This window comes from Spermophilus citellus (assembly GCF_964194105.1).
Source record: "Spermophilus citellus genome assembly, chromosome: 9".
In the NCBI taxonomy this organism is placed as follows: Eukaryota; Metazoa; Chordata; class Mammalia; order Rodentia; family Sciuridae; genus Spermophilus; species Spermophilus citellus.
The window spans coordinates 130,013,052-130,027,195 of record NC_138191.1 but is presented as its reverse complement, the minus strand read 5'-3'; the positions used below and the strand labels follow the sequence as shown (position 1 = coordinate 130,027,195).

At 46.0% G+C, this 14,144-nt stretch overlaps 1 protein-coding gene across 1 annotated transcript in view; it reads left to right on the top strand.

The window, feature by feature from the left end:
* Positions 1 to 10,576, top strand: part of PDPN (podoplanin) — a 28,039-nt gene extending 17,463 nt beyond the window's left edge. The window contains exons 2-6 of the mRNA XM_081306645.1: positions 575 to 711; positions 3,814 to 3,943; positions 7,106 to 7,144; positions 7,962 to 8,073; positions 8,856 to 10,576. Coding sequence (XP_081162771.1) covers positions 575 to 711; positions 3,814 to 3,943; positions 7,106 to 7,144; positions 7,962 to 8,073; positions 8,856 to 8,862 — 425 coding nt within the window. The 3' untranslated portion in view covers positions 8,863 to 10,576. The remainder of the gene's footprint in view (positions 1 to 574; positions 712 to 3,813; positions 3,944 to 7,105; positions 7,145 to 7,961; positions 8,074 to 8,855) is intronic.
* Positions 10,577 to 14,144: the final 3,568 nt, after the last annotated feature.

The window sequence follows — 14,144 nt, the reverse complement described above, 5'->3', positions numbered from 1 at the left end:
TCTTAAAACTAAATGGAGAGAGGACTTTATCTATTTATCTATTTGTTTTCTTAAGTACTCTCCCACTGAGCTCCATTCCAGCCCTGAGAGCTTGATTTTAAAGACAGGGACCCTGATTTTGGACATTGTGATTCAGTAGGTTTGCATGGATCCTGGAATTAGGCAGGTTTGGAGATGTTTCCAGGTGCTTCTGTTAAGAATCTTTTCCAGGTCTAAATGATATTCTACTCATCTGAATGCATTGACTCATCATAGGAATCAGTGCCAGGAAGAACCTGCTTCCTTTGGGAAAGGTGTTCACACCTGTGTATAACCCATCGCGGTGGCATCCGGGGAAAGGGCTGGCTGCTTCATCTCTTTCTGTTTCCATTAGTGGAGACAGCCAGGCCATTGTGTGTGCCCCAGGTCCTGCAAGGACAATAGTTTGGTTCCTGGCACTGTGATATGCCAGAAAAAGACCAAAATTAAATAAAAGCCCCGCAAGAAATGGGAAGCAAAATCATCTGGCTGCAGCTGGCTGGTCAGGTCGGCCCACACTGTTTCTGTCTTAAACCCTAACTCCATTTGTCTTCAGCCATCACAGGCCAGCTAGAAGATGACCTTGTGACCCCGGGTGCAAACGACGACTCAGCTACTCCAGCTATAGAAGACAACATCGTGACCACAGGTACCACTGAAGAGTTCTCTGCGTCTTCTGGCCCAACGGCTCTGGTGAGTATCTTGGGAAGAGACAAATCTGCTCCTCTCTTGGAAGAAGGATAGAATGTGTATTGTATGTAAAATCAACAGAAGCCACCTTGCCAAGGGATCGTGAGTGGCATGATTCCAGTTCCGTCCAGTGGGGAGGTGGTATACTGACAGGTGACTTGAGAGGACTAGCCCAGGGGTCAGACTCAGAAAGAGCCAGACTCACAAAGAGCCAGGTTTTAAAACTTCTCCTGCGTTACAGCACAGTTTCAATACAGTCAACTGTCTTCTCGCACCTTGTGGCAATGTCACTGATACAAGTTCCCCAGTATGCAATCTCCATTTCCTGCCTCGCTATGTAGACCAGTAATGAGCATGAACTGGAATCAGCCCCCAGACCACGCTGGTATAACCCACGTGGATTCCGTGTGGACACACATACTACCCTAATGAACTGTCACTGACACATATCTCAGGCACCTGCCCTAGACAAGACAAGAGGCCAGGCACAGGGAGGAGGCCGTGAGACACACTGTCAATCATCTAGGAATTGATGATTGATTGGTTAACAAGACGGAGGCTCCTGCCTACCTGACCTTTGCTTTGCCTTTGGCCTTTCTGACCTTTGAACACCAAGCTTGTTCCAGCTTCTTCGGCTTCTCTTTCCTCCTCCTGCAACACTCCCTCATCCTCCCTGGCTGACTTTCTCATGACTCAAGTTCTGAGTTATCTCAAAGAGATTTTATCTAAAGCATCCCACCCCCCAGCTGCAGAGTCAGCAAGTTACCCACCAGACGTGTCCCACTGACTGTTCCTGTCAATAAAGTTTTATTGGAACACAGAAATGACTGTTTGGGTGAGAAGGATCTGGTGGCATTCACACTGTAAAGCAGAGCTGAGCGGTTTGGGCTTGCAAGGCTGAGAACATGCACCATTTTGGTCTTTAGAGAAAAAGTGTGCCAAATACTAGTCCAGTCCAGGCTATGTTTTCTTCAAAGCCCTTAAAGTTACTTAAAATGATCTTTTGTATTTGTTTACATATTAAGTCTTCACACCCCGCGACCCAGCCCCAGACTGCTAGTGGGGAATTTTTGTTACTCATTATATCCCAAGGGTTTGGAAATATGCTGGACCCACAGTAGTTTCTGGTAAAAAGCACAGAAGATAAAATTCACCATCATAACTATGTTAAGTGTACAGTTCTGTAGTTCTAAGTATATTTACATGGCTAAAGCAGGACTTTTTTTGCCTTATGAATCTGAAGCTCTGTGCCCTCTCAGCAGCAGCTCCTCATCCTTCCCTTCTCTAAGCCCCTGGTGCCTGTTAGCACCTTATCTATTTTCTGTCTCTGATTTCGACTTCTCTGGATAGCTCACAAGGGAACCTCACAGTGTTTGTCTTCTGGGGACTGGTTTATTTCACTTAGCAAAGTCTCCTTAAGGTTCGTCTGTGTTGCTTCATGTGTCAGGAATTCCTCCCTTTTTAAGGCTGAGTGTCCGTGTGTGCGCGCGCCACATTTGGCCACCCGGCTCTCTGCTGGTGGATGGCTGGCCGGCTTCCGCATTTGCCAATAGTGCTTCCCAGCAGCACTGTTTCCTGTGGGTGTGCAGATCTCTCTTGAACGCCCTGCTTGGAATTCTTTTAGGTACTCAAGAACCACTTTCAGATAGTGCTGCTATCTGAAAGCAGGTAGTTCTAGATTTACTGTTTTGAGGAGCTGCCATACTGCTCTCCACAGCAGTTCTCCCACTTTAGTGCACAAGGATACATACATTCATAGCAGCCCTTCTAACAGAAGCGAGCGCAAACCTAGCTCATCACAGTTTTGATCTGCATTTCTCTGATGAGTGATGCTGAGCATGGATTCTTAAGCCTGTGAGCCATTTGTATAACATCCTTAGAGAAACCTCTACTGCAGACCTTTGCCCGAGTTTTGGGGTTCTTTTTGTTGTTCCGTTGTAGTTCTTCATACCCCTTATCAGATAAATGATTTGCCAATATTTTCTCCCATGTAGGTGGGTGGCCTTTCCCCCCCCATGGCTGGTGCCCATGGGTGCACACACCATTTTAAGTTTGATGTGATTCTATTTGTCCGATTTGGGTTTTGTTGCCTATGCTCACTAGTTTGTCAACTGCTACATTGACATGGACTTTGGAGTCAGCAGAACCACTTCTTTGGAATCTTCAAAGTGCTAAGTGTCTTTTTCTATGCTGATGAGTTGACTAATGGCTGCCAGCCCCTGGGTAGCTTCTGGAGTGGGGCTGGTCCCCAGAAAGACCGAGGTGGGATTAAAAGGACTCTCAGTTTCACCCCAACCTCCAGGGAAGGGAGAGGGCTGAAGGTGAAATTGGTCACCATTGGCCAATGATTGAATCGATCATGCATAGGCAACAAAGTCTCTGTGTGGATTCAGAAGGATGAGGTCCAGGGAGCTTCTAGAAAGCTTGAGTTCCTGGAGGCCCCTGGAGAGTGGTGCCCAGAGAGGGCCCGGAAGCTCTGCACCCTCCTATGTTCTCTGGCCTGTGAATCTCTTCTTGGGCATCCTCTGTGATTCTCTCTGTAGTAAACCGTTAACCCAGCACTACTCAAGTCCTGCCCTGTCGTTTACAGGGTGACACGAGTTTGGGCATATTGTCAAATCATTCTAAGCTTTGTTCGTACAATAGGACTAATAGTAGGATCCTTTCCCAAGGTCCTGTGTGGAGTAAGTGAGAAACCACTTAAAGCGCCGGGGGCCATGTAAGCTCCCAGCAGTGGCTAGTGGTCACTCTCACTAGGGGAGGGAGGAGGTGAAGGATGATTCAGGTGTGTGCCCAATACAGGTTACAGGGAAAAAGTGCTACTCGGGTTTATGGAAAAGCAAGTATTAAAGCTTTGTGGTCTGGTGGGTTTTGGAAGAAATTAGCCACCAGCAAGTCAACATGTCGAACATTTGGAATCCGTTCTTGGAGGAGACCTGGTTTTATTCCTGTTCCCACCCTTCTTGTTTTGGTTTCTTGGATCCACTTTGAATTTGTGCCATCGTGTCTTGTGTATATTCATGCCACCTTAAACCCTTTTCTGTTGTATGCACTTTACAACATCAGGCTTTATTTTCTATTTTGCCTCATTTGCATGTCTAATAGGCGCCAACAAATGCAGAGAGTAGAACAGACGTTCCCATTGAGGATCTGCCCACCCAAGAAGGCTCAGTCCACACCCACGAAGAAAGCCGTAGCACCACGGTCCTTAATGTAGCAACTAGCCGCTCCAAAGGTAAGGAGACCCGTCACCCCAAGATCTGCTTTTACCTACACCTTCCAAAAGTCCATGAACAAATGTAATAACAGGGGATATGTTTATAATGCAAGAGTGGGCACCATGATGCGCTCCTGTAATCCCAGCTACAGGGAGGCTGAGTCAGGAGGATTGCAAGTTTGAGGCCAGCTCAGCAACTTAGCAAGACCCTGTCTCAAAATTTAAAAAAATAAAAAGAGCTGGGGGTGTAGCTCAGTGGAAAATACCCCTGGGTTCCATCCCCAGGACCTAAAAAATAAAATAAAATAAAATAAAAATTCAAAAAGAAGAAGAAAGAAAGAAAGTGAATTCTGAACCAAGCTTTGTGAGGTGGGTTCAGAATTCAATTTATGAGTTGCTAAATCAAATTTGAGCTATCAGGTTGCTGGAAATCTATCTCTACCTTGAATGACAGCTAGTGATATGGCCCCTGCCAGGGCCAGTTAAGCAGCTCCTGACCGTGCACCAAGAACTTCATGCTATCAACGGCATGAAACTCGGCCAGCCTAAGTAAATCTTGATAGATTCTACACTGACCATCTCACATGAAGTTCATGTCTGCATATGTGGAGCAAGGATCTTCTACATCAGACGGATCAGGATCTGGGGTTGTATTTGTGATTCGTGGTTAGCACACTGCAAATGGAGAAGCTTTGGAGGGGGCTTTTGGGTCATTACCATTATCCTGAGAATTAGACCTTTGCTGGTGAGCATGAGAGAAGGTCATGCTCAGCAATGGATGGGTCCATTCCTACTTCCAGAGATTTCTTAAAAGAAATCCAGCTATTTGAGATTTTTTTTTTAATGCATCTTATTTTGTAGCAGGAGAGAAAAAGAGCAAATCTTCAAGTAACTCCAAGGAGTGCTTGCTAACTGGAGAAGTTTTATGTAAATTGTTTCATCTAATTAGATTTTATGTTTCTGTCTTTTAAGATGAAAAGCCAGTGTAAAGACCATGCTTGAAGCAGTGGTTCCCCCAAACTAATTCCCCAAACCAACTACACATTTAAACAACCAGAAAGTCAGTCTGTATGTGTGTGAGTGTGTGTGTGTGTGTGTGTGTGTGTGTGTGTGTGTGTGTGTGTAATGCTGGGCATTGAACCCAGGGCCTTGTGAGTACTAGACAAATGCTCTACCATGGAGCTATATCCCCATCAGCAATGCACATTTTTGTATTTTTTTCTTTGAGTTGGGGTCTCTAAGGCTAGCCTTGAACTCAAAATCCTCTTGTGTCAGCATCTCCAGTAACTGGGACCACAGGCATACACCACTGCCCCCAACTATATTATCCTTCAATAAACACTTCTGAGTCAGATGCCAACCTGGTTTTTAAACTCTATAGCACATCTGAGGACTTAAAAAAAATGCTTTTATATTGTACTTCCATGTTCATCCACAACAGCTAAAATAAGGAAGCAACCCAAGTGTCCATGGACCAATGAGTGGATAAATAAAAATAGTATAAATGTGCAACAGAATATTATTCAGCCTTAAAAGGGAAGGAGATTTCTGTTACATACTCAATCCCACATTGAGCCTCATTATCCTGAGATATTTCCCATAAGAGTTAAAACCGTCATTCTGAGAACTGGATTTTAAGAGGTGATTTTATTAGGGCAGCAGATGGTCTGTTTTCCCAGGGAGTGCCCAAGTACGATGATGTTCCCACGCATGACACCTGCTCGTGATCACGGACAGCATCATTGGGAGGGACTGGGGAATACAGAACTAAAAGCTCTCAATTAGCAGAATCTTTCATCAACTTTATCTTCAGTAAAGCATTTTCTAACCCAGAGTGCCTTCAATGATGATAACCGTGTGTTTTGAGCCTAGAATCAGTAGCCACCAGGCTAGGACCTGATAAGCAAAGACTGAGCTATCCCTGCTGCAGCTGGCTACCCAGGATGACAGTTTGATTCCACGACCCTCTGCTCTGGGATGCTCAAACCCAACAGTCCCCTCCCCATTATCTGAGGGTAGAATGCTCAACATACACTCTGCATAAGTGTCCCAGAGCCATGGGATCAGCTCACGCAGGGAGACCTGGGTCTGGGGAACTACCCTGGGGCCATCTTGAAAAGGTCTCTTATTTTGAGGAGACTCTTGATACAAAGTGAGTGGATTATTTCAAAGCCAACCATCTGGTGAAAGTAAGCATCTTTTAGATGATGGTTTGGCTAGTGCGTTGGGAAAAACCAACCCTAAATTCAAACTCAAGACTCTCCTCCTCCCAACACAGATCACCTCTGACATCAAATGCAAACCCCTCCCCCCGCCAACAGAAACAACCCATTCTGCCCATGGACATCAGCTGGGCATCCTCTAATCCAATTTAGTTCTGACATTATCTACCTGAAGATAGCATCAGATCCCATAGGTTGAGGGCTCAGTCCTTCAAGACTGCTCCCAGCAACACTTTAGGGGCCAATTGTGAGTTACAGACTCAGTATACAATGGAGAAACAAAGGAAAGCACTTTTGTTTTAAATTAGGAACTGTGTAGCACTATCTGGAAGAGACTCACAATGGAGAATATTCATATTGTAAGTTCTAGAGTAGATCTGACTGCTGATAGAAATCTAAACGTAATTCAGTGGCATGAACAGGTGAAACTCGGCTAGGCATGCTGCTGCCTTGTGAAATCTGGATTTGGCAACCCAAGCAGGGAATAGATGGCATGAGAGGAATCACAGCCCTGTCACCTCTTCCCAGATTAGAGTATTACTCTCCAAGTGAGCAGTAGCCCTGGGCACAGTCTGTAAGTTTTCCATGATCTCAATATTGGACTAACTAAGTATCCACAGCTGTGGATTCTTTCGCCACCGTAGTCTCTGAAACTTTTTGACCATTTATTTCTTGTCTCTGTGGCTTAGTGTCCTTGACTCTGCTTTCTCAATTGGATGAGAAAACAAGTCTTGTATACAGAGATGCTGTGAACCCATAGATGTGCAGAAGCATTTGTGATTTTGATAATGATAGGCACCAAGACAGTTTCATGTCAGTGCTTGCTTAAAACCCATCCAATTTATCTAAGAAATTATCCTCTTTGCATGTTTTGTTACATTGTATATCTTTTGACAATTGTTAAATTATAGTTATTAAATCCTAATAATTCTATATCACTACATCTTTCCCTTTACAGAGAAAGTAACTGAAGAGACAGAAACAACAGTCGAGAAAGGTAGGCAAGACCACAGGTTCAGAATATTCCTGTGGGCGTGGAAGACAGTTTCTTTAAACCTGATTTTTTTTTTTTTGATGAGTCGCATATTTTTCCTGGATTATATTCAACAAGAGCAGAAGAGAAAAGCTTCTGAGAATAGTTTTCATTCATATATATATATATATATATATATATATATATATATATATATATATTTTTTTTTTTTTTTTAAAGCAAGTACAGAGAATTCCCTTTACTTGAAAAGAAGTAGGACTGGGGTTGCAACACCTTGGTAGAACATTAGTGTGCACCTTGGTAGAACAATTCCCCCTGCCGCTATGACCCATAACCCATGACTTCCATCCTCACCTAGCACTGTAAAAAAAAAAAAAAAAAAGGAGAGGGAAGAAAAGGGGGAGAAAAAGAAAAGAAGTGAACGACTCACTTAAAGATGCTGCGGGAATGATATTCTACTCCAATTTGGTGTCACTAGGAATCAAAGTAGAAGCCAGTTGACAAGCAGTATAAAAACACCACCCATTAGGTGAGGTCCATCTGTTATGCACAATAGTTCCCGAGACCCCCCAAAAAGTCTTTTCATCTAAGATGAGGTTCGAGTAGAGAGAGTAGGGCTGGGGTGTAGCTCAGAGTCCGTGCCTGGCTAGTTTGTGTAAGCCCTGGGTTCCATCTCTAGTACTGAACAGGAAAAGAGCCCAACACTTCTCCACTCGTATTTACTGTGTAGAGCAGGACAGTGGTCTTGTTATGTGTGACATGTGGTGCCACAGGTGTGTTTCTTACCTGGGGCTTCAGCTTTTCTTCCCCTCCTGTGCAGATGGCTTGGCCACAGTGACCCTGGTGGGAATCATCATCGGGGTCTTACTGGCCATCGGTTTCATCGGATGGATCATCTTTGTGGTTGTGCGGAAAATGTCGGGAGGGTACTCGTAAGTACTCACACCCCCGTGGTGGGTGGATGGGCGTCGGAGAGTTCAGGACTCAAACCTGCGAACTAATAGAAACCTCTTGGTGAAGGTCATGTTCAAAAGCCCGTCACCTCCTCAAGTACTGTCTGAAATTTCCGCAGAAGAGCAAATATCTACTTAGGCCAGATATGACACTTACATTGACTTCTGCTGAGATCTGACAAAATTTGGGTCCTTGTCTTAATTTTCCAACTAATTGAACTCGAGAAGAAAAAAAAAATTCAAACCAAGTTTTAACTTGAGACCTAATCCCCCTGCCACCAGCCATCTGGGGAAGGTGGTTTCTGAAGAATCACCTGTCACAGAGCCAAAGCTCCCATTGTGACGTGGAATCCCACTGGTGACAGGGTCTTTTTTACTTAGATCCCTCCTTTCCCTCCTGCCCTGCAAGCCTCCACACACGACCATCACATACCCTTAGGCAGATGATCCATGAGGGGAAGGCCTTCTTGCTCCTAAAGAAACTTCCCTAAGAATTCAAGACATTCAAGTTCCTGGCGGAAGGAAAACCTTTTCTTACTTCTGTTGGGGAGATGGGAAAGGGGGAGGGGGAAGGGTAGGGGGCGGTGTACAGCTGGGGGTTGGGAACTGAGGCCGGCCATGCAGCTAGAGCTGTAGCAAGTTTGGAAACGCCTGGAGGTTGACTCTGGCTATGTGAGGACTAGGTATGGAGGAGGAAGGAGCGGGGAGACTTAGAGAACTAGGTGCCAGTAAAAGAAGCAATTCCCCCTCTGTTTTCACAGACCCTAATGAACTGAAGGATCCTGCCTCCTGCCGTTCCATCAAAGTGTTGAAGAAGAGCCTCCGACTCCCCTCATTCCCATTCCCGAGCTCACGGGAGAAGATGACCCATGGAATGCTGGCCCACCCCGGTCAAAATCCACGGCGATCCCTCCACTTGCCAAAAGGAAGCACAAGAAGGATGATTCACAAGACGTGGCTCCTCTAAGCATTTACCTTCTGAAAAAACATTTTAAATACAAGCTTTATACAAGATCATTTGAAAGGACAAAATGCACAGAAAAGGGAACACAACTAGGTGACCTGATCTGTAACTGAGACAGTATCACCCAGTGGGTGCTGGAGGTGTCCCGTCGTTCTCTGTTATGGTTAAAACGCAAAGGAATCTGGGAGATTTTATGTCCGCTGAGTCCTTAGGTCCAGTGCTCCGCCGGTAAGTGGCCCCGGCATTTTGCAGTTGCTGATCTGTTGAAATGTGCACATTGCCCACCAGCACAGCCTGGTTTTTACAGGCTCATGGGGTATGAATAATCAAGCAGAGAGTCCAAACTTGGATAAGATGTGATCAAGCAACTGCCTTTAGAAGGTCCAGATAAACATTTCAAAGCCATCACTTTAGATTACCAGCAGGAAGTCTGTATTTGGTACTGGGCTTCTCATAAGCTCCCCACGCATCTTCCAAGCCAAACCACGATGCCGTGGTTTGGACCCATCCGGCCCCTGTGCTTCCCTCAGAGCCGGGGAACCAGAGTCCAGGTCAGCCTTCCCTCTTCCCTAGGACCAAACCCTCCAGATGGGCTGCTTTGTTCTGAGCATGGAGATCTCAGCCCCAGATGTGGAGGAAACTGCTAAGTGCTCCATGGTGCCAGAGGCTCAACCATTCTAGAAACCAAGAACCAAGCCTGGTCCCCAAGCAGAAAGAAGCCCTGGGTGTGCCTCTGACATGGGAAGTAAAACCCTCCAGTTTTTTAACATTTGCTTTCTGCCTCCAAGGAAAGTTGGGAAGAGCAAGACATAATCTTGTACAATACTGATTTTTAAAAAAAAAAAAAAAAGAACATCTGGATTTAAACATCTGAAGCTATTCAGTTTTTATGACACAGCACACCTTTCAAGAGGGTCATGTTGAAAGGATCAAAATAAAGGAATACCATCATGCCCACTGCTTCTCTTCTCAAAAATACACTGAATTCTTTTGCCTACACCAGAGGTTTTTATTCTGACCAGATGCTCTTTCACGATTGGGGTTGTGCAATCCTGATGTCCTATAAGCTCGGAAGAGTTCATAAAACAGGAAAAAGTAAACAATCGGTTGGAAGCACAGCCCATTCCGCCCAGTTTTTGCAGTCCTGTGTGGATGTTATTTTAAACAGTGCATCCGTGTGCTCCCCAAGCCAGCTGGCCCACGACGGGGTTCTGCACTTGAACATCAGCTGACTGAGAGGGGGAGTTGAGAGGGGGAGTTGAGAGGAGCCTTCAGAATTTACATGGCTTTTGGTTTCAGCATTCAGATTCCTGAACAGGGGTTAGGAATAATGCCCATTTCTTCTCGCCTATTCTTTCTTTCTCCCCGTGCCTCCCTGACTGTGAAAAATAACAGTCCTTCCCAGTCACACACTGGACCCCATGCCTGCTGGGCCAGGGCTGTGGGTTTCTTGGTCACACCTGTGTTGGTGTTCAATGCAGTGTAGACACACCTTCAAATAAAATGGATGATTGTGGACATCCACATGAGTCAGACCTGTGTTTGGAAATCTCAGGGTCACCCTTGGGAATATCTCCAGGTAAGATCATAACATATGTGAATGTCCGTCTGCCCGTTGACTTGATTGACAGTCAGTTGTCAATGGTCAAGGAAGTTCATCCATGGGAAATAGATGAACTTGGTCCTGCCAAAGTAGAGGGGTGAAACTCCAGGAGAGAAAAGGTGGAAGATAAGTGGCACCTGGGGGTTCCTTTTTCCCTCTCCGGTTCCAGAGGGTCAGGGAGGATTTTCCCTGGACCCTTGTTTCCCTGCACGGTAGGGAGAAGCCCAGTGAGGATGAATTTTCATCTTACCCCTGCCAGTCGAGTTCACCCTAGGAAGATGTCCTCAGCTGTGTGGGGCTTGGCTACCCAAGAACAGGGGGTAAGAACCCCTGAGAGGGTCTCCAGCTGCCCACAGGCCTGGGAAGGAGCATCCTGCCCCAGAATCCCATGGCTGGGGTGTCCCACCACTTCTTGCTTGTCATAATCATGCCTGGACACTGCCCTGGCCAGAGGGCTGGGCCCCCTCCAACACACTGCCCCCTGGGGATTCCATTGTCACACCTGAGTGCCCTTGTCAAAGTTGGTGCTAAGTGTAGTCAGCAGCGAGTCTCCCTCAGAATAAATACAGGTTGGGGAACCCTTACCCCAACCAAATGCCTGCCCCCAGAAGTGTTCAGATTGCATATCATTCCGATTTTGTTCCGTGCAGCATTTACCAGTGAACATCCCTAATCTAAAACTCTGAAATCTGAAATGCTCCACATCCAAGACGAAGCATCAGGTTACCTCTCAAAAAGGTTTGAATATTGGAGCATCTCAGAAGTTTGGACTAGAGATGTTCAACCTACATCCAGCTTTTGTTTAATAGGGATGATTGAATTTGCCAGTCACCCCCCGAGTCCTGGGTGCCTATTCCACTGGAAAAGACACTGATTCCAGAACTTTCATTGCTCCCTCACAGCTGTGAAGTTGAGAAGTCAGGAAGTCACCGACTTCTTTGGGCTTCTTCATAAGAACGTCCATGCAATTATTCAGAGGGTCTCCCTTTTCTAGCAGAGAGCCAAGCGTTCTGGCCTCGTCCCACAGACTGAAAGAGAACGGGCCCTTATACACCAAGAGCATATTTATATCATCACATGCTACGTCCAGGAGATGACGGGAAACCGGCAGAGCTGCCAGGGTCCTGGAAATCGAAGGAACAACTCTGCACGACTTCATCAGGGCATCTGGGGAGCAGGCCGTGCTGAAGTTAGCTGTTTGCACCCCATGAAAACCTTGTTTTTAACCCCAATTTCCCCCCGCCCTTTCAATCTAGAGAACTGATTGAAAATCAGGGGTTGGTTGTGCTTCATGTCCCACCTCCGAGGATTGGCTTTAATGGGCAGGGAAGGCACGAGTAACCCAATCCCTTGCTGACTCTGTATTTAAATTTGTATTTATTTGGTAGGCAGGGCACAGGACACTTGGGAATGAGGCCTACTTTGATGTTAAAGCTTTTTTGCTAATTAAAGATCGGGTGAAACCCAAAAATCCAAATACTAATAAGATATCAAGACAAAACTGGGAGAAATGTTTGAGTACGTTAGTGACATTATAGCTATTAACTAAAAAAATTTTTTTTTTAAATTTCATCTTTCAAAAAATAAAAAATAAAAGATCCGGTGAATGTCGGGGGAAGGGCTTGCCTGAAATGTAACTGGGATGTTGCTGGAAACAGTCGTGCACTTGGGGCCTGGGGGGCGGGGGACACTGATTTCCTGGTACAATGCATTTCTCTTTGTCCTTCCCAAAGCTTAAAATTGGGTTCAAATGTTTGGTGGAGCCTCAGTTTCTAAATTCAATAAATGCAAATGGCGCGACTGTGGTTACTGGTCAACAGCGCAGAATAAACTTGAAATCTTGGAGTGGAAGAATGAAGACTGTCCCCTGGAGTGAAGGAGGTGAGCTTTGTCCACGGGTCAGGTGAAGTGCCTGGACTATCCCTCTGCCTTTCGTGCCTCTGGGATCGTTTTCACAGACACCGGTTCACAGCCTGCGTGTCCTATTCCTGCATCCCCGGGCTCCAGGCCTGCTCCTCCGCGTGGCCCAGAGAACTTGTTCCACCTCCCTTTCTTCTTCTCTGTCTACTACTGTGTGTAACTTCCCACTGGGGTTAGTCTTTGGGAAGAGGATCTCATGCACTGGGGGAAAGATGGCCAGTGTTTCTGATATGCTCCAGAAATGACTTTAAAAATCTAAAGTAAATAACCAAAACCACATGTAGTGCCATGTGTCACCTCAGGAGGGGTGACAATGTTCTGACTGGAGGGAAAGCTTGCTCCTGGCTTACCTTTTGCTCGCCGCCCACACCCTCCCATGGAGCACCTGCAGGGAAGACTGGAGCTATGGATGGCGTGGGGCTGAGCTGGAAAGGGAGCATGTGGGGTGGATGTCGGTCCAGAAAGATCCAGAAACAAAACACTCGAGTGGACAAGGTACTTTGGGTGGCTGAAGAGCTCTCCTGGAGCAGGAACGCTCTGTTCATTCAACAGACTTGTGCAGTCGGGCTCATCCTGGGTGCTGGGGATACATGGGGAATGACCCCAATCAATCCTCCAATTGAGACCCACCCTCTAGTGTGGGAGAGGGCTGCAATGGGATTGGAGCAACATCCTTGATGGGGGCAGGGAGGGAGCCAAATGGATACCCAGGGGAAAGCATTCCTGGCAAAGGTGACATCAAAGGCCTGAGGCTCGAGGAGGCGGGGAGGCTGAGGAGGTTGGGGGGCCATGGAAGGTACTTAGCAGAGGAGTGACATGATCTGACTTAGCATTCCAACACGATCACCCATATGCCAGCTCAGGGGGGCTGAAGCAGGAGGAGCTCAGGAGTTTGAGGCCAGCAGGAACAACTTGGCAAGACTCCATCTCAAAAAAAAAAAAAAAAAAAAAGAGAGAGAGAGAAAGAAAAGAAAGAAAGAAAGAAAAAGAAAAGGGAAATAAGCCAATCCCCCAAAACTGAAGGCCAAATATTTTCTCTGATCAGTGGATGCTGATCTATGATATGGGGAGTATGGAGGAACTTTGAAATGGGCCAAGGGGAGGGTGGGGACGCGTTATGGGGACAGGAAAGACGGTGGAATGAGATGGACATCATTACCCCAGGTACATGCATGATTGCACACATGGTGCGTCTCTCCACAGTGTACAACCAGAGAACTGAAATGCTGTGCTCCATTTGTGTGTGATGAATTGAAATGCATTCTGCTGTCCTGTACAACCAAGGAGAACAAATAAAAAAAATAATAAAAATTTCAACAAATATATGAAAAAGAAAAGAAAAGGCAATCTATCTTCAGGTTAGCAACTGATCAGTTAAAAGGCCACCGTGATCATCCACATGAGATGAAGGATGTGTAGACCCGGATGACAGCAGTAGGCGTGGCCTGAGGTAGTCCAGTTCTGGTGATATTTCCAATGAAGTCAGAACTACCCTGTGGATCCGTTGTGGGATACAAGATAAACAGATGTCAAGAAAATGCCGAGGACTTTAACCTGAGTGCC